Source organism: Sapajus apella, unplaced genomic scaffold, assembly GCF_009761245.1.
Source record: "Sapajus apella isolate SASKATOON/1434 unplaced genomic scaffold, GSC_monkey_1.0 scaffold20, whole genome shotgun sequence".
In the NCBI taxonomy this organism is placed as follows: Eukaryota; Metazoa; Chordata; class Mammalia; order Primates; family Cebidae; genus Sapajus; species Sapajus apella.
The window spans coordinates 10,603,556-10,622,848 of record NW_022436960.1 but is presented as its reverse complement, the minus strand read 5'-3'; the positions used below and the strand labels follow the sequence as shown (position 1 = coordinate 10,622,848).

Below are 19,293 nucleotides of genomic sequence, written 5' to 3'. Positions count from 1 at the left end.
CTGGATGGAAACTTCTATAAGGCAGTAGATCCACTGTGGCTGCTGGGGGTGGGGGTGTGTGGGGGGGGCAGTATAATTCAGCTTTTGGATTGCAGGTGCAGCGGAGCCCGGTGGCCGCTTACCATGGGGGAATGCCAGTTGAAGCAGTGTGCCCGGAAATGCAGCAGGGCCTCCGGGTAGCAGCCGTGCCCCGTGAGCGGGGCTCTCTCAGTCAGGAGCTGCTCCACCTCCGCCTCAGACGCCGCCAGCAAGGAGACGATCTTTCGCACTGACTTCTCAATGAGGTGCCTGGCCTGGGGAGAAACACGGCCTGTCAGAAGGAGCCTCCCTGAACTCAGTCTCTCCGGGCCCCAGGACGGGGAGAAGTGTGAGCAAAGGCCTCTCTCCACGCAGCCCTCAGCCTCCCGCAGGTTAGGGCAGAGAACAACCAATGCCCACCGAGAAAGGCAAAAGAAGTGTGTGCCCACTCCTGCCACAGCTCGAAAGACCTGCCTCTCGGGGATCTTCTGGCAAACATTTGTATCTAAAACAACCTTTGCTGTGGAGACAGGAGGCTGCAGAACCTGTGCCCCAAAGCAGACGGCTGTGCTGTGAGGGTGCTGTGTGTTCACGGGCACCTCTGCCCATTCAGGAAACTATCCAACCGTCACACGGTGGGGCACAGAGGGGCTTTGTTTTCTTTCCAAATGATGAAAATCAGCATCATGAAGAGGAAAGCACTTCTGCACTACCCTCACTCTGGCCAGGCACAGTGGCTCACACCTGTACTCCCAGCACTTTGGGAGGCTCAGGCAGGAGGTTCACTTGAGGCCAAGAGTTCCAGACCAGCCTGGGCAACACATCGAGACCCCACCTCTATTAAAAGTCATAATAAGGCCGGGTGCGGTGGCTCAAGTCTGTAACCCCAGCACTTTGGGAGGCCGAGGCGGGTGGATCACGAGGTCAAGAGATCGAGACCATCCTGGTCAACATGGTGAAACCTCGTCTCTACTAAAAATACAAAACATTAGCTGGGCATGGTGGCTCGTGCCTGTAATCCCAGCTACTGAGGAGGTTGAGGCAGGAGAATTGCCTGAACCCAGGAGGCGGAGGTTGTGGTGAGCCGAGATCACGCCATTGCACTCCAGCCTGGGCAACAAGAGGGAAACTCCGTCTCAAAAAAAAAAGAAAAAGTCATAATGATAATAATAATAATAAAATCCTTGGCCAGGCACAGTGGCACATGCCTGCTATCCCAGCACTTTGGGAGGCTGAGGCAGGCATATCACCTGAGGTCAGGAGTTCAAGACCAGCCACGGCCAACATGGTGAAACTCCGTCTCTACTAAAAATACAAAAATTAGCTGGATATGGTGGCAGGTGCCTGTAATCCCAGCTATTTGGGAGGTTGAGGCAGAAGAATCGCTTGAACCTGGGAGGCAGTGGTTGCAGTGAGCTGAAATCACGCCACTGCACTCCAGCCTGGGTGACAGTTAGACTCAGTCTCCTCTAAATAAATAAATAAATCCCTCACTCTACAAGCAAGCTCTGTCCTACCCACTCTCCAGCCAGGGTTTGTTTGCTTCATGTCTGAATTCCACAAAGACCCTCCGCCCACTCTGTGTTAGACCAGCAGTTCTCTAGGCGTGGTCCAGAACCACAGACTCCCAAGAGCTCTCAGGCTCCGGAGGGTCTTCCCTTCCTCAACTCTGTATCTTTGCAAGGCTGGATTTTCTTCTTATACTTCAGCCTAAAGAACAAAGCTCAACAGTGAAGGCAGACGCCAGTACAAGGGTGCGGCTGTCTTCTCATATGCTGGACACGAGAGATCTGCACAGATGGAAAGCAATGCCACGCTTCTCACCAAAGTGGTTTTTGTTTTGGAAAATAATTATTTGTCTTAGAAAATATATTAAGCAAAACGTGTTTAATATTGTTATTTGTAAATGAGTTAAATATTTCAAAATCTTACTTTTAATTTTTTTCATAATAATGTTTTACTTTATGTAAAAGTATAATTGTATAATAGTTACATAGTCTTGGAAATAGTTTTCAAATTTGCAGCAGATACCGAAGAAGTCCTATGTGATTTACACAGTGTTTAAGCAAACACAAGAAAACTCTGGGCTGAGTGCAGTGGCTCACACCTGTAATCCCAGCACATTGGGAGGCTGAGGCAGGTGGATCACCTGAGGTCAGGAGTTCAAGACCAGCCTGGCCAACATGGTGAAACCCTTTCTCTATTCAAAATACAAAAAATTAACTGGGCATGGTGGCGGGCGCCTCTAATTCCAGCTACTCAACAGGCTGAGGCAGGAGAATCGCCTGAACCCAGGAGGTGGAGTTTGCAGTGAGCTTAGATCGTGCCATTGCACTCCAGCCTGGGTAACATGAGTGAAACTCCGTCTCAAAAAAAAAATAAATAAAAATAAAAATAATAAAAATAAAAATAAAAATAAAAAAATAAAGACGCTCAAGACTAAACAGTTTAACTCTGCTGTGCTATCTACTGTGTCTGACACCAGCTAAAAATATGTCCTGGTTAATAAGGTTGTCATACACAGGGTTCTAATTTTGGGGATAACTAGATATTTGCATTTAAAACAAACCTTACTGATTCTTTTAAAAAATCTTGCCTAGATGGGTGGATCACCTGAGGTCAGGAGTTCAAGACTAGCCCGACCAACAGGTCGAAACCCCATCTCTACTGAAAATACAAAAATTAGCCAGGTGTGGTGGTACACACCTATAGTCCCAGCTACTTGGGAGGCTGAGGCAGAAGAATTGCTTGAACCTGGGAGGCGGCAGTTACGGTAAGGCAAGATGGCGCCACTGCACTCCAGCCAGGATGACACAGCAAGATTCCATCTCAAGAAAAGGAAAAAAAAAATCTTGCCTAGAAACCTCAGGCTGTATTTCAGCATATCCATCACTGTGCTGTGCTGACAATGGGGACAAGGGTTAGCACAGAGTCGGCTTTGTGGGACGGGACAGGCAACCCTCTGCCCAGCATTCCAGCAAGCGCACAGCTGTAATTTACATAGCAATTCTGCCAGCTCCAAACACACTGATGAGCTACTGAAAACAGACTCAGTGATTGCAAAGGACGGCATAAACATTTTAACAAGAATTTTAGGCATGACTATGTTTTCCTGAGAACAGCAGAAATTTTTGTGGATTTTTTTTTTTTTTTTTTTTTTGAAGAGAAGGGGTTTTGCTAGGTTGCCAAAGCTGAACTGAGAATCCTGGACTCAAAGAATCCTCCTGCCTCAGCCCCTAACTACCTGCGACTAGAGACACATGCCACTGTACCTGGCTCTGGATTTTTAAAATAAACATGATTAGCTAATAACTCAATAAGCAATAAAAGAAAAATGTCCTCTAAGCAACAAGGTATAAATGAGGGAAACACACATGTGCATGGCTTCTTGGCAGGATACGTGGGAGACGGGCCCCCATTCCACTCCTCCCTACTCCCAAGAGGTCAAGGTTAGTTTACTTATGAAGATGGGAGGCAACCATGACTCAGCCCACCCGCTTCTGTTACATAGAGGACAAAGGCCAGCTTCTGTTCCCACACACTTCCGTTCCCACAAAGGCATGGCAGGGAGAACTGTCAGGAGGTGGGGCCGTGCTCACACATGCTGCCTACCTAGGCTTGGGACAGCACCTAGGCACGGCTCCCTTCACCACTACTTACATCCAGATGCCGCTGGATCTCCTCCGTGAGCTGCCTGGACACCTCCAGATCATTGGTGCTCATCAGCTTCCTTTTCATGATCGTAAGGGGCACATCAGGGCTGGGGGTAAGGTCAAGGTGTGTGACCGGAGGCAGGGAGATAGGAGAACTGGCTTTGTGTTTCATACCCTGAAACTGCATCACTTTCATGCTGGAGATCGTCTGGGGAGAGAGGGAGCAAGAGACAGGAGAGAGCGAGCTGGTTTGACTGGGAAGAGCAGATGTGCCCAACATACCCCAAGTCCAGCCTCTCCATTCACTCCTCATGCTTTCAGGACCACAGGCCACAATCACAGCCTGAAAAGGCGTGGTCACCCCAGCAGTATGCCAGCAGTGCATGTTAGCCCCTGAAATCTACCAATGAGTGACTCAAAATGCCTGGCATCCTTTGCAGCATAACTGCTATTCCTTCATCAGACAGCTCTGGTCCAAGCTCTGCCCAACTGTGGATCAGCAGTGCCTTTCATATGTGAAAGAACAGCAGTTCTGCTGCAAAGGATTCCAGGCAAAGAATGTCACCTGCAAAGGATGCCACCTGTCCAGGCGGGCCACCTGTATGTGCTCACCCACCTGCACTCACCTGCAAGTCCCTAAGGACCAGGAGTGGGAAGGTACAAAGCATCTGCCCAGGTTAGAGCTGAAGTCTGGGTCCACTGGGAAGGACAGAGCTAAGGCCACAGAGAGGCCAGGCTAATGCCTGGCATCAAGATCTAGCAAATGGGCACAGCCGCCAGGCTCTATTTGGCTGCAGCAGTCACTACAGACTGGCTCCCAATCAGAAGGGGAAATGCTGCAAGCGTTCTGTTCCTAAAGCAAGCAACAATAATCTAAAAACAGTTCTAAAATAAACAGTAACACACACACGAATATATGTAACAACACAGAGTCTGGAGAAGATCCACCACACCTCCTCAACCAAGATCAGCAATGGCCAATGCTGAGGATACTGTGAAGAGAATGGAAAGCACATGGCAGAGCCTCCCACATGGCCAGGACTATGCCGCCACGGACCCTGCCTTCTCCGAGTCACCTTTCCCTGGCCTTCCCTCTGCACCAACTCTCTCCTATGCCCATGCCAAAGCCTGACCAGGTCATGGTGCCCTGGGTGCAGGTCTCGTGTCCCCTAGCCCACACTCTGATGAAGGGCTCAGGATGGCTGGCTTTACTGACTCCAAGTTCTTCTAGAAGGCCAATGCCTGAGCCCAAGGAAGAGATCTCGGCTGGCGAGCTCTCCATGGGGGTGAGCTGCTTGGGGAATAGTGTTTGGGCATATGAACAACTGGGAGGCCCCGCGCATCTGTTACGGTATCTGCACATGCCCACAGCTAAGCAGCTTCACTTAGGGCCCAAGCTTTCAGCAGTCACCTGTTGCAACACCATTTAACCACACAGGTCCCTTCTGGAGGAGGATGAAATGCCTCCAATCTATAGTGAAAGGGTAAAGGTAACAACCTGCAGCTTACAAAGGGGCAGGACCCCCGAGAATCCAAGGTGCAGGGGGCTGTGGGACAATCCACAGACCGTAAAGCGGCAGCTTTCGAGTCAGTAACCTCTTACTGCATCCTAGGCCTGTGCTTTGCATCCGTAACACACAGCCCTCTTTCATGCTCCTAGCTACCTTGTACACGTGGGTCCTGACCAATGAGGAAACAAATCCAGAGAAGTGAAAGAGCTTGCCTCGCAACTCTGTAAGTCTGAACCTAGCAAGGTCTGATTCCAAAGCCCGCAGGTCCCCAGGATGGAGTGGCAATGGGAGGCAGAGGCATCCTTGCCTCAACCATTCCTCACCCAGATCCCGTCTCTCTTTAGCAAGTGATCAGTATTCCAGGCAAGTCCACCTAGGACACAAGAACAGAGGACAAGCGCGCGAGGCTCCCCGACTCACTTTGTTTCCATACTGCATGACGTGGCTGGTGTTGGTGTGCGATTTTACCAGATGGTACTGCTTGTGCAGGGTCTCTTTCGTCAGATCTTCCTGCAAAAATGAAACCATTAAAGGCCTTAGACAATCAAAGTCTGACAGTTAAAACCCAGCTGAACAGCCAGCCCCCGAAGGGCTCACCACGTCGGAGTCCTCCATCCAGTTGACGCTGTACCAGTCCCCCAGGTACGTGGACCTCTTCTCATCGTAGTAACAGGCGTAGGACGACTCTCTGGGGTTGGCAGCAGTAGTTGCATAAACTATGAGGAATTAAAGATGATTTTTTAGTCGTATTTCATTCCCCCTGTGGATTACTCTGGAAGCTTGAATCCTTCTTTCTCCCCTGGTGAAATCGAAGCATGCTACCTGCGATCAGTACAGGAGGGTAACTGTACCCAGCCCCATGCATTCGGTTACAATAACTCATCTAAAATTAAATGTGGAAGAGAAAGGAGCCAGCTGATAGATGCTTTTTGCAGCAATTGGCAAACAGGCATGCTTAGGACATCACATGCTATTCTGGAAGAACACTGACATTTCCACAACACAGGAAACTTGAAGAATATGGGCTTAATTTGGTTTCCAGAGAGATCTGACATTTACTGAAGAAACATCTAGATTAACGTAACGTACACAAAAGCTACCACTTACTACCTCTCTATTATGGGCTCAGAATTGTGCTGGGCAAATGCTAGTGTTTAAAATATAAGTCTCCCAACAGACACGCCTATCTTTACCCGCACTTTACAGATGGGGATAACTGAGGGTCAAAGAGGGCCAGTCACCTGCTTGAGATCAGAGAGCAACCAACACGTTGCAAAGGATAGAGACTGGTCCAAAGCCCATGTGGTTTTCGCTTCAGTAGTTTTACTGGAAGAGAACTATGAGGCTCACATACAGATTCTTTATTTCCTGACATCAATCCTTCAGGAGCAGAGGTAGCCCAGAGCTACCTGCAAGTACCTCCCCACTTCTAGGGCCCAGGCTGCCCTCAGCGGCCCCTGCTTGTGGAGAATGTTCATGTCAGCAGTATCTGAGCAACCTGCTCACCAGCCCAGCGCGAGGCCAGCACCCCAATCACCTACCGTTGATGTCATCAGGCAGGTGGTTCATCATGGACCCAGACTCACAGGCTTCAATGTAGAATACCATCTGTGAGGCAGACAGGGCAGGTGAGCTCATCCCAGCCAGGTATAGGCCTCTAGCCCTCCCACGGGAGCTCTGCCCACTCTCTCTACCCATTCCTAAGGGTCCCCCAGGCTTGCTTCTGGGAGACATTACTGCTGTAAAGAGGCTGCTGCCAGAAGCTATGGAAGCTGCTGCCACACAAATTTATTCATTGCTAATGGAATAAAATCATATATTAGCTGAAATAATGCAAAGAAAATGGAGCCATGTGATGCTAAGGAAAACGGTTTCACTATCTAATGCAGGAAAGAGTTTCAAAGACCAAAACAGCATGGCAGGCCGTCTTTCTGCATCACTGTCGCATTATCACCTAACCTATGTAGGGTTTTTTGGGTTTTTTTTTTTTGGTTAAAATATAGTCTCACTATGTTGCCCAGGCTGGTCTTGAACTCCTGGCCTCAAGTGATCTTTCCGCCTCAGCCTCCAAAAGTGCCGGGACTATAGGCATGAGACAACACACCCAGCCAAAAACTCCGGCCCTACAGTTTCCATAAAGGGTGCTATGGGGTGAGAAAGGCTCAAAGTGAGAATAAGACAGTGGTATTTTCCTCCCCAGCTGCCCAAAACTGAGGACAGTCCTAGGAATAGTCTGCAGAGTATCGGCCAAAGGCCAGCAGCAGCAGGATCACACGGAAACTCAGGAAGGCAAATTCTCAGGCCCCTCCCCAGACCTACTGGGCCAAACTCTGGGGGCGAGGCCAACACTGTTTTAACAAGCTCTCCAGTGATTCCAATCTAACAGCTAAAGCCGAAAGGCTCATCCTGGGAAACCAGTGGCTGGAAGGATCTACTTTCTAGAAAACACAGCACCCACAGTTGGAAGACAGTCACGAGACTGTGGACTCTGCACCTACAGCTTCCCTCACACCCCTCCGCGAAGGGCAGAATTACCTTTCGGTACATTTTGTGTTTGTACATGTAATGGATGGTCTCATTCAGATCCTTTACCTGAAGCTGAAAGGTAAGAATATTGATTCAGACCAACACATCAAGAGAAACGATTTGCTGGACGGCCCACTACTACAGTTCCGACAATGCTTCATAAATTCTTTTCTACCAATCTCTGGAAGCAATCATGGTGAGGAGCACAATCCCAGAACGTCACCTCAAGTGTCTTATGCACACACTTAAAAAGGGGAAGGGGATGTACTTCTTCACCCACTACCTTGTCCAGAGCTTTTGCTCTATTCTCAGGTCTAATGCGAGACACCCAAGTCCGGAGACAGCTACCGACGCTACGATATGAACAGAAATGTGGGGAAAATCATCTGGAAGAGACATCCCTGGACAGATTTCAAGCTGCTAAACCTATCCCCCACACCCAGTGCCACACATGCAAACCAACCCTGGCAGGACATTGGCAAATACACGCTATGGATTTAATCTCGACCCCTAGGCTTGCTTTTCTGTTCTGCTAGTTTGTCCTTAAAATGTTCGGAAAACTCACATCTTCATTGGGAAAAACCAGTATTCCGGTAGATCCATGGTCAGTGAAGTAAACGAACACATGATCCTGGGGGCCACTGCCAAGAAAGAATCAGAGGTCAATCATTTCCTTTTTCGATTTTTACTTCTATTTCTATGAAAAGCTGTCCTAATCAAAAAATTAAGAAGTTTGGGGAGTAGAGTTGCCCAACCAGATCTGAAGATGAGCACAAGGGCCTGGTGTCTGGCCTGTCCCCTCCGCTCCCCTCGGTGAGATTCTGAACCACAGTGTATATGCTAGTGCCTCCAAATTCTGAAGTATGGCTAGAAAGGAGGAGGGGCCTTTCCTGGGCAACGAGCAGACAGTCCTGGTGTGAGGTGGAGAGTGGGGTCCTTTGGCAATTGGGCCTCATCCCAGACAGCCACACTGTCCAACCAGATCTCCCCAAAATGAGCTCAGTATGGATCTGCAGCCTCCCCTTCTGGCCCACACCGTGTGGATGCCCACCTGCCTCCCACACCAGGGCTTCCACCAGACAGCGCTACTTCGAGGTGGCAGGGATGTAGTAACTTAACATGAAGCCCATTTGCTTCATCCTACACAGATGTCCATTTCTGCACTAATTTTTGTTGTTGTTGTTGTTGCTGTGAGACAGAGTCTCACTTTGTCGCCTAGGCTATAGTGCAGTGGCGTGATCTCGGCTCACTGCAACCTCCGCCTCCCAGGTTCAAGCAATTCTCCTGCCTCAGCCTCCTGAGTAGCTGGGATTATAGGCGTGCACCACCACACCTGGCTAATTTTTTGTATCTTTAGTAGAGACAGTGTTTCACCATGTTGGCCAGGCTGGTCTTGAACTCCTGACCTCATGATCTACCTCCCTCAGCCTCCCAAAAGGTTTTGTTTTTCTTGAGACAGAGTCTCACTCTGTTGCCCAGGGTGGAGTGCAGTGGCACAATCTTGGCTCACTGCAACCTCCATGTCCCAGATTTAAGCAATTCTCCTGCCTCAGCCACCAGAGTAGCTGGGACTACAGGCACGCACCACCATGCCTGGCTAATTTTTGTAATTTTAGAAGAGACAGGGTATCACCATATTGGCCAGGCTGGTCTCCAACTCCTGACCTCAAGTGATCCACCTGCCTTGGCCTCCCAAAGTGCAGGGATTACAGGGGTGAGCCGCCATGCCCAGCCTCTGCACTAATTCACACGAGCTTACTTGTGCCCAGGTTTCCCTACCAGTTAAAAGAAATATGCCACTAGAGTCTCCAGTATCACATAAAAATAACACATAAAGAATTGCTAAAAACAAGACATCTTTAGCCCACAGCCAGAGGGGTAAGCCCTGGGGTTCGTGCTCCCCAATAGGAAGGTCAGCTCTGCACTTAACGAATGTGCCTCCCCTGCTGGGCCGATCTGTGATCAGAGCACAGGGCTGGTGGCCCTGCAATCTGACCACAGGGATTCAGCTGCCTCAGGGGCTCCGCTGGTAGTGGGACATACCTGCAGTAAGGTCCACAGACAACAAGGAATGAGGGGTTTAAGTGATAGGAACATTTTATTAATAATGAGGGGCCCTGGATCATAAGGTGAATTCTGTGCAGAAATGGCCTGCCAAGAAAAGCCACTGAAACACCTAAGCACCTGTCCCAAGTCAGAACCAAACTCTCCACTCGTACCTTCTCACAGGTAAACAGGCTAGGAGCACAGAGCACCAGCTGTTTAAATTCTCTATACTGGGTCCCACACCATTGAGAGAAGTGTAGTATCTGTAAACAGACGTTACCTCTTCAGGACTTTCCCGGATCCTACGCCCTTCACTGCTTCTGCATCGCCTCTCAACACGGCAAGGAAATTTTGTGGGGTGACATCCTACAAGGAATTAGGAACCACGATCAGATGAAGCTGTCACTCCAACCCAGAGAGCTGGCTGAGTCTGCAGCCGACGCCCGCCACCAGCCCACACATTCCACACATTCCAAGGCTCATGGCCCTTAGGCTTAAGAGCAAAAACTTTCAGCCAGGCACAGTGGCTCACACCTATAATCCCAGCACTTTGGGAAGCCGAGGTGGGAGGATCACTTGAGGTCAGGAGTTGGAGACCAGCCTGACCAACATGGTAAAACCCTGTCTCTACTAAAAATACAACAAATTAGCTGGGCTTGCTGTCACACGCCTGTAACCCCAGCTGCTTCAGAGGCTAAGGCAGAAGAATCGTTTGAACCCAGGAGGTGGAGGTTGCACTGAGCTAAGATGGCGCCACTGCACTCCAGCCTGGGCGACAGAGCAAGACTCTGTCTCAAAAAAACAAACAAAAACTATATAGAAACAATTTCATTAAATAAGATCATCTTTTTTACCTGTATGATATGTTAAATTTAATTGTATTTGACTTTAAAAGAAAAATAAAATAAAATGAAACTGAAAGCATCGTTAAACATCCGATACACGTTTCTTTATCAAAAGGATAACTAATTCCTGAAAGATCCAACATTTAAAACAGACGATGAAAAGCAGGCGAATGAAGTCATTACAGCGATTTTAAAAATGTGTCAATTTAACGGCCGGACGCGGTGGCTCACGCCTGTAATCCCAGCACTTTGGGAGGCCGAGGCGGGTGGATCACGAGGTCAAGAGATCGAGACCATCCTGGTCAACATGGTGAAACCCCGTCTCTACTAAAAATACAAAAAATTAGCTGGGCATGGTGGCGCGTGCCTGTAGTCCCAGCTGCTCGGGAGGCTGAGGCAGGAGAATTGCCTGAACCCAGGAGGCGGAGGTTGCGGTGAGCCGAGATCGCGCCATTGCACTCCAGCCTGGGTAACAAGAGCAAAACTCCATCTCAAAAAAAAAAAAAAAAAAAAAAAAAAAAGTGTCAATTTAGACAGTCTCAACTAGGAGGAAGAAAAAAGTTTTTGGAAGTAATATCCTATTATATCTATAATATACTATATAATAAACTATATAATAATACTAAATGAAAAACTATCTCAGCAAAAATCCTGAGATACTTTGCACAAAGCCTGGTACTGAGAACACTGATTTTTATAAAAGAGCACAGATAATCTATAATCAGATTAATGGTGATAGCTCAAGAAAGGTTAATACGGAAGAAACTACATGGTCAGGCCTAAAGAATGAGAAGACTGGGAACTATCAGTGGATTGCAACTTATTCTAAACATTTTCTTTTCCTCTGCTTTCTTTCAAAACTCTCATAATTTACTTCTCAGGCAAAAATCCTAATACAAATGTGAAACTCTGGCCAGAAACCAGACTCAGGAGGTTCTGATTCCAGAAACAGAAGAAGGAAAAATCATCACTAAAATGAAAACCGAGCCTGCCGGCTCCAGGCCCAGAGCCACTCACCTCTCCGGTGTAGTCCTTCGGGACCCCCTTATAGACGTCAGTGCCATTGGGCCTGTTGATCACAATTCCTGGAGTGGGATTGCTGAAAATGGAAGGACACAATTGAAACACAAATGTGGCATATCTCCGAAACCTCTCTCTTCAAAAACATGCATGTTATGTGAAAAATAGGAAACATCTAGGTTTGCTGCAGATACAACTTATGGCCTGCATAGTGGCCAAAATGTAAGTAGTTCGAGCGGCTTGGGCATCTGAGCAGTCCCACAGCCCAAGGGCTCTTGGCAGGGGCAGTGAGGAGCTGAGCTCGAAAAGCCCCAGGCAGGGACCAAAGCTGAGGTGCTCCTGGCTGCATGCTGGAAACCAGATGGCATCATGGGGGCAAGACCTCTTCAAAAGCTTTCTCAGAGCGAAATTCCTTTCAGAAAGAGACAGGACAGAGTACAAGACTTCGATACAAGAGCTTAAGCATTAAAGCCTCAGAATGGGTGACGTATGAGCTGAGAATGTGACCACAGTAAGGGTAGCGTCCTTCACCGCGGCTGCAGCGGGGTAACCAAGGAGCTGGGAGGTTAGAACTCAATGAGTTTATGCCCATACTTGCTGCCTCTGATCAGATAAGTGGCATGAGGGAACTATTTGTGAAGTTAAACTCAGCAAGTAATAAAATAAGAATATTAAGAAGGTAGTGGGAGGATCTAACCTACAAATGAAAACATTCGACATGCAGGTGTCCCGTGCTGCAGCATGCTCGGAGGTTAGGAACAAGCACCCTAAAACCCAATGAGTCCTCCAGGATGAGAGGGAACTCGGCTTCAAACCCTTTCAAAGCACCCATCAGCACCCACTTCCTGTCTTTGCCATTCCCAGGGCACACCCAAGTTATGGTCAGAGATCAACATGAGGGCCAGGCACGGTGGGTCACATCTGTAATCCCAGCATTTTGGGAGGACGAAGCAGGCGGATCACTTGAGGTCAGGAGTTCAAGACCAGCCTGGCCAATATGGTGAAACCCTGTCTCCACTAAAATACAAAAGTTAGCTGGGCCTGGCAGTGTACGCCTGCAGTCCTAGCTATTCAGGAGGCTGAGGTGGGAGGATCACTTGAACCCATGGGCAGAGGTTGCAGTGAGCTGAGATTGTACTACTGCACTCCAGCAAGGGAGACAGAGCGAGACTCTGTCTCAAAAAAAAAAAAAAAAAAAAAAAAAAAGCTTAACATGAGGTATCCCTATGGTCTTTGTCTGGCCTAACATTAGGCCACTAGGATTCCTGTCAATCTATGCGACCTTTTTTTAAACAACCCTGAAGTCCTTCGCCACCAAGTTCCAAGTGTTCCCCACTTACTCTTCAGCGTAAGCAATGTCATCATACATCATCACAATGATCTGCTCGTCGGGAATCCCATTCCGGTGAATGATCTGGTAGGCATGGCACGCATCTGCCTGGGAGAAACGGTTTGGTTAACTTTTAGGTTTTGCTGGGAAGGCCAATTTTGGAGTTCTAAGGAGTGATGTGTTCCCTCTCACAGAAGACTTACTGTGAATCATCCCCTGTTGGTCAGGCATTTAAATTATTATTTTAAAACACACACACTGATATTTTTATCTCAATGACCTCTCATCCTTCCAAATTATTATTCACCAGAAAACTAGTGTACATGTGGGCTACATACACACGCACAGGTGAGCACACATGCACACACCCCACCACCGGAACCAGAAACACCACCACCACCACCATCACCTCCACCAATGCCACAACCATCACCTCCACCAACACCACCACCGCCACCACCACATCACCACCACCACCACCGCCACCACCACCACCACCACCACCACCACCACATCACCTCCACCACCACCGCCACCACCACCACCGCCACCACCACATCACCTCCACCACCACCGCCGCCACCACCACCACCACCACCACCACCACCACACATCACCTCCACCACCACCGCCACCACCACCACCACCGCCACCACCACCACATCACCTCCACCACCACCACCACCACCGCCGCCACCACCACAACCACCACCACCACCACCACCACCACCGCCACCACCACATCACCTCCACCACCACCACCACCACCAAGACCACCGCCGCCGCCACCACCACCACCACCACGACCACCACCACATCGCCTCCACCACCACCACCACCACCACAACATCACCTCCACCACCACCACCACCACAACCACAACATCACCTCCACCACCACCACCACCGCCACCACCACGACCACCAGCACCACAACTATCACCACCAGCAACAACACCACCACCACAACCATCACCTCCACCAATACCAACACCACAACCATCACCACCAACACCAACACGACTATCACCACAACCATCACCTCCACCACCACCACCACCACCACCACCACCACCACCAATACCACCACCAACACAACCAACACCAATACCATACCACCACATACCACAACACCACCACTACTACCACACCACCACCACCACCAAACCCCCACCACACCACCACCACCAAGTCTACAGATAAGAAGGGCCTCTGCAAGTCCTAAGTAACTTATTTTTATTGTTCAGACTATACAACAGTCTCTGGAAAGCATGGATTTTACCCTCCTCAAAATTAGAATGAGAAGCCAACAGAGCTAGTTCTGTTTCCCACAGGAGTCTTCTGATCTAAGTACTCTGTCTGCCAAAGTCACTGTTTAGAGAACTGACTGAAAACTCAAAAGTCCAACTCAGGAATTGAGAAATTGCTCTTAAGTTTTTAAAAATAACAAGAATACAAAGGAAGACAATATTAGGAATAAGAAAAAAATGTTCCCAATGCAACTCCTTGTCCATGCAAGGGGGAAGACAGTCTTGCTTCCTTATCTCAGATGAAACATTCTACCACTTCATGCCATGGACATCATCTGAAGACAGAAATGAAAAATGTTGCCTGTCTGCTTACATTTAATCCTGTCATTCTTAGAACAAAGACATAGGTAAGCGTAAAGAGAGGCATGTACCCAGCAATTTGCCTCCCCAAGGAAGACAGCCTGAACAACTGGGTCTACACCCTAAACAACACTGAGCACAGCGATAAAACTAAAGTTCATCAAACATTCAGACCGGCACTCTGCCTGTGGATGTCCCAAGCAAATGGACTTATTTTATGACAAAGACAGGTGCTTGGTATACAGCTGCTGAATGCTGAATGGGTGAGTCCAGGGCCTGGCACTCAGGAGCGATTAAATTAATGGATGACTGAACAAACAGGAAAACGAATTCATTTTTATTGACTTGCTTCTATTTGTCCAGCACTGTGCTAAGACTTCATCGGTGTTATCTTATTTAATTCTCATAGCAATCCTTCGTGATAAAGGTAATGATCCCCATTTTATTATGGACAAGGAAAAAGCCGCCTCCGGAGGTGAGGTGACCTGCCCAAGCCACAGTGCTCAAGTGAAAGACTGTAGGCCTTCTGGCCGGGTGCAGTGGCTCACACCTGTAATCCCAGCACTTTGGGAGGCCGAGGCGGGTGGATCACCTCAGGTCTGGAGTTCAAGACCAGCCTGACTAACATGGTGAAACTCCATCTCTACTAAAAATACAAAATTAGCTGGGTGTAGTGGTGCATGCCTGTAATTCTAGCTACTCAGGAGGCTGAGGCAGGAGAATTGCTTGATCCCGGGAGGCAGAGGTTGCAGTGAGCCGAGATCACACCATTGCATTCCAGCCAACAGCAAAAGCAGCAAGAGCGAAACTCCGTCCCCCTACCCCCCAAAAAAGAAAGATCCCAGGCATTCTGTCCCCAGAGCTTGATCCTGCTTCATACATGGACAGGAGAGAAATCATTAAAATAGAGGCCCAGAGCAAACATAGATCATATTTAAATAGTTACTAAATATTATATACACACACACGCATAAAGATTGTTAAATGTTTAAGTCCCCATTTCTGTGGAATAATGACCTTCAAACACTAATTGCGGTAGGCAGAACAGCCCCCCAAGGATGTCCACATCCTAATCCCTGGAACCTGTGACTATGGTACATTACAGAGTAAAGGGTTATCAAGATAGCAGATGGATTTCAGGTTGCCAATCAGCTGGCCTCAAAATAGGGAGGTTTTCCTGGATTATTCCAGTGGCTCAATGTAATTTTTGTTTTTTTGTTTGTTTGTTTGCTTGTTTTGAGGCAGGGTCTTGCTGTCTCCCAGGCTGGAGTGCACAGGTGCAATCTTGGCTCACTGCAGCCTCGACCTCCTGGGCTCAAGTGATCCTCCCACCTCGGCCTCCCAGGTAGCTGGGACTATAGGCACACACCACTGCACCTGGCTAATTTCTAAAATGTTTTGTAGAGCAGGATCTCGCTATGTTGCTTAGGCTGGTCTCAAACTCCTGGGCTCAAGTGACCCTCCCACCTTGATAAAGAGTGCTAGGATTACAGGTGCAAGCCACTGTGCCCGGCCTTCAGTGGGCCCAATGTAATCAAAAAGGTTTTTGTATGTGGAGACAGAGGCAGGAGTCAGGGTCTGAGTGATGCAATGTAAGAAAGATTCAACTGACCCTTGCTGGCACTGAAGATGGAAGAAGGGGCCATGAGCCAACAAATGCAGGCAGCTCCTAAAAGCTGGAAAAGACGAGAAAGCAGAGCCTCCAAGGAGATCCCTCATCCATCCAAATTATTATTTGAGCCAGCAAGGAACACAGGCCAGGCAACGCCGTGATTTAACCCAGTGAGAGCCATTTCACATTTCTTGTCTCAGAACTGTGAGATAATAATTTCTATTGTTTCAAGCCATGAACTTTGTGGCAATCTGTTTAAGCAGTGTTAGTAAATTAATACAGCTATGGTGGAAGTATAGTGTAACCGGCACTCCACTCTGGAAAACAGCTTGATGTTATCAGTGGGGTCGAACCACATACCCTCCAACCGAGCAATTCTACTCCTAGCCATACAACCTAGCAAAACTCTATGCCATGGAAAACCAGAAAGTGTTCACGGCATCACCTGAACAGCAAAGGCCAAGAAATAACTCCAATGGCCATTAAGAGCTGAAAAAATAAACTGTCATATGCTCACATAAATGGAATACAACCCACTACTCCAGTGATGGGTACACAAAAAGCACAAACTCCACCACTGCGCAATATGCGCAATATATCCATGTACCCCCTGAATCTATAAAAACTTTAAAAAAAACACGCAAACAAGTACAACCCAAGTTTCCAAAGAGGTGACTCTTGGGAACATAATGAAAAAAAGAACAAGTCATAGAAAAATGCCTTCACTATGATTACATTTATATAAAGATCAAAACAGGCTCGTGTAAACATCATGCTGTTTACAGTTAAATAGACATATAGCAAAACTATAAAGCAAATGAATGAATGCCAAAAAAATCAGAAGCTTAGTCTCTGAAGGGAAGGGAGGGGGAGTCCATCCGACAGGAACAAGGTACTAGTATAATCTAATTTTTTTTTAGCAAGGTGCAAGGTACACAGGTATTCATTTTATTGTACACATGGTATACAGACATTATCTGGCTGCTATTTAGTTTTATAAAAATCAAATCAGGCCAGGCGCTATGGCTTCCACCTGTAATTCCAGCACTTTGGGAGGCCAAGGATCCTAGCACTTTGAGATCACTTGAGGTAAGGAGTTCGAGATCAGCCTGGCCAACATGGTAAAACCCCATGTCTACTAAAAATACAGAGAAATTAGCCAGGCATGGTGGTGCATGCCTGTAATCCCAGCTACTCAGGAGGCTAAAGCAGGAGAAATCACTTGAACCCGGGAGGCAGAGGTTGCAGTGAGCTGAGATTACGCCACTGCACTCCAGCCTGGGCAAAAGAGCAAGACTGTGTCTTAAAAAAAAAAAAAAAAAAAAAAAGCCTTGATAAATTGAACTCAGCAAAATTAAAACCTTTAGCGCTTCCAAAGACATTATTAAGAAAATGAAAAGCAACAGACTACAAGGAAATATTTGCAAAACACATGTCTGATAAAGGGCTTATATTAAAACATGCAAAGAACCCCTGTACCTTCATAAGACAAAACGACTGAGCCAAAAATATGCAAAACATTTCAATAAACACGTCACTTAAGGAGATACACAAATGGTTAATCAGCACACGAAAAGATGTTCAACATCACAAGTCATTAGGAAATACAAATCAAACCACACTGAGACTTCAGCCACTTCACAGCCAGACAGACAATAACAAGTGTTGCCGAGGACTGAGGAACCGAGAGCGTCCATACATACACTGCAATGGCAACATAAAGTGGGGCTGCCATTTTGGAAACGAGCTTTATAGTTTCTCAAAGAGTCAAACATCAATTTACCATGTGACCCAACAGTTTCAACTCTTAAGTATCCACTCAAGAGAAACAAAAAAATTTACTCATACAAAGATTTGCACACAAATGTTCTCAGCAGCACTGTTCATAATAGACAAAAATGGGAACCAACCCAGATGTCCATCAACTGGTAAATGGGCAGGCAAAATGTGATCTATCCTTTTGTTTTTTTTTAATGTACTGACTTCCTTTAAGTGTTATCTAATAAAAGTTCCACACAGTATTTAACTGTCTTAATTCATCTAGGATAGCGGGGGTCAACAGAACTGCTGGGTTCCACAGGAAGTTGAGGGGCCGGAGACCCCCAACACTAAATATCTTCATTTCTTTAGCAGGGAGAAAGCTGGAAATTACAAGATGACTCAAAGGAGAAATGGGCTTCAGTGGTTAACTTTCATAAAATTATAAACCCGTATTTGGGAATAAAAAGAAGTGAAGCACTGATGCATGTTACAACGTGAACAAACTGCAAAAACAAGACACTAAGAGAAGCCAGACACAAAAGACCACACAGTGTTTAGCTCCATTGATAGGAAGTGTCCAGAAAAAACAAACCTATAGAGATAGAAAGTAGATGATTAGTAGCTACCTGGGGCTAGAGGTGGGATCTGCAAATATGCCCAAAATATATATATATTTTTTAAGTCAGAGTCTTGCTCTGTTGCCCAGGCTGGAGTGCAGTGGCATGATTACGGCTCACTGCAGCCTCTGCCTCCAGGGCTCACTCAAGCAATTCTTGAGCCTCAGTCTTCTTAGTAGCTGGGATTACAGGTGTGTGCCATCACATCCAGCTGATTTTTGCATTTTAGTAGAAACCAGGTTTCGCCATGTTGGCCAGGGTGGTCTCAAACTCCTGGCCTCAAATGATCCACCTGCCTTAGCCTCCCAAATTGCTGGGATTAAAGGTGTGAGCCCCCCGTGCCCAGCCTGCCCAAAGGATCTTACTGGGATGATGGAAATATCCTCAAACTGATTTATAGTGATGTTTGCACAACTTGGTAAATTTACTAAAACATTGAGTTAAATAATTAAAATGGGTAAATTAAGATAATAGGTCTTAAACTAGGCCTCAATAAAGTTACATATTTTCTGCAGGGGCGGGTTCAGAGTACCTTGTGTTGTTACTCCTGTACTGTCTGGGACCCCCAGCATCCTTGAGAGGTAGGTGCTTTCATCCTCATCTTACAGATGGGGGCAAGCTCCGGAAGGGCCATGGCTGACCCCAACCATGCCTTGTGCCCCTTCTTCCACACTGATTGACCCTCCCGACCCCCACCCCCCATCAGGCTGTGACTCTCTTCTGGGCCTTGGACATACTTGGTTGC

General features: G+C 47.5%; 1 protein-coding gene across 1 annotated transcript in view; it reads right to left on the bottom strand.

The window, feature by feature from the left end:
* LGMN (legumain) overlaps positions 1-19,293 on the bottom strand; it is a 39,715-nt gene that overhangs the window by 2,133 nt on the left and 18,289 nt on the right. Inside the window, exons 3-12 of the mRNA XM_032287592.1 lie at positions 12,960-13,057; positions 11,617-11,698; positions 10,035-10,120; positions 8,274-8,349; positions 7,718-7,780; positions 6,724-6,790; positions 5,780-5,898; positions 5,603-5,692; positions 3,679-3,879; positions 123-293 (exon numbers count right to left, since the gene is read on the bottom strand). Coding sequence (XP_032143483.1) covers positions 123-293; positions 3,679-3,879; positions 5,603-5,692; positions 5,780-5,898; positions 6,724-6,790; positions 7,718-7,780; positions 8,274-8,349; positions 10,035-10,120; positions 11,617-11,698; positions 12,960-13,057 — 1,053 coding nt within the window. The remainder of the gene's footprint in view (positions 1-122; positions 294-3,678; positions 3,880-5,602; positions 5,693-5,779; positions 5,899-6,723; positions 6,791-7,717; positions 7,781-8,273; positions 8,350-10,034; positions 10,121-11,616; positions 11,699-12,959; positions 13,058-19,293) is intronic.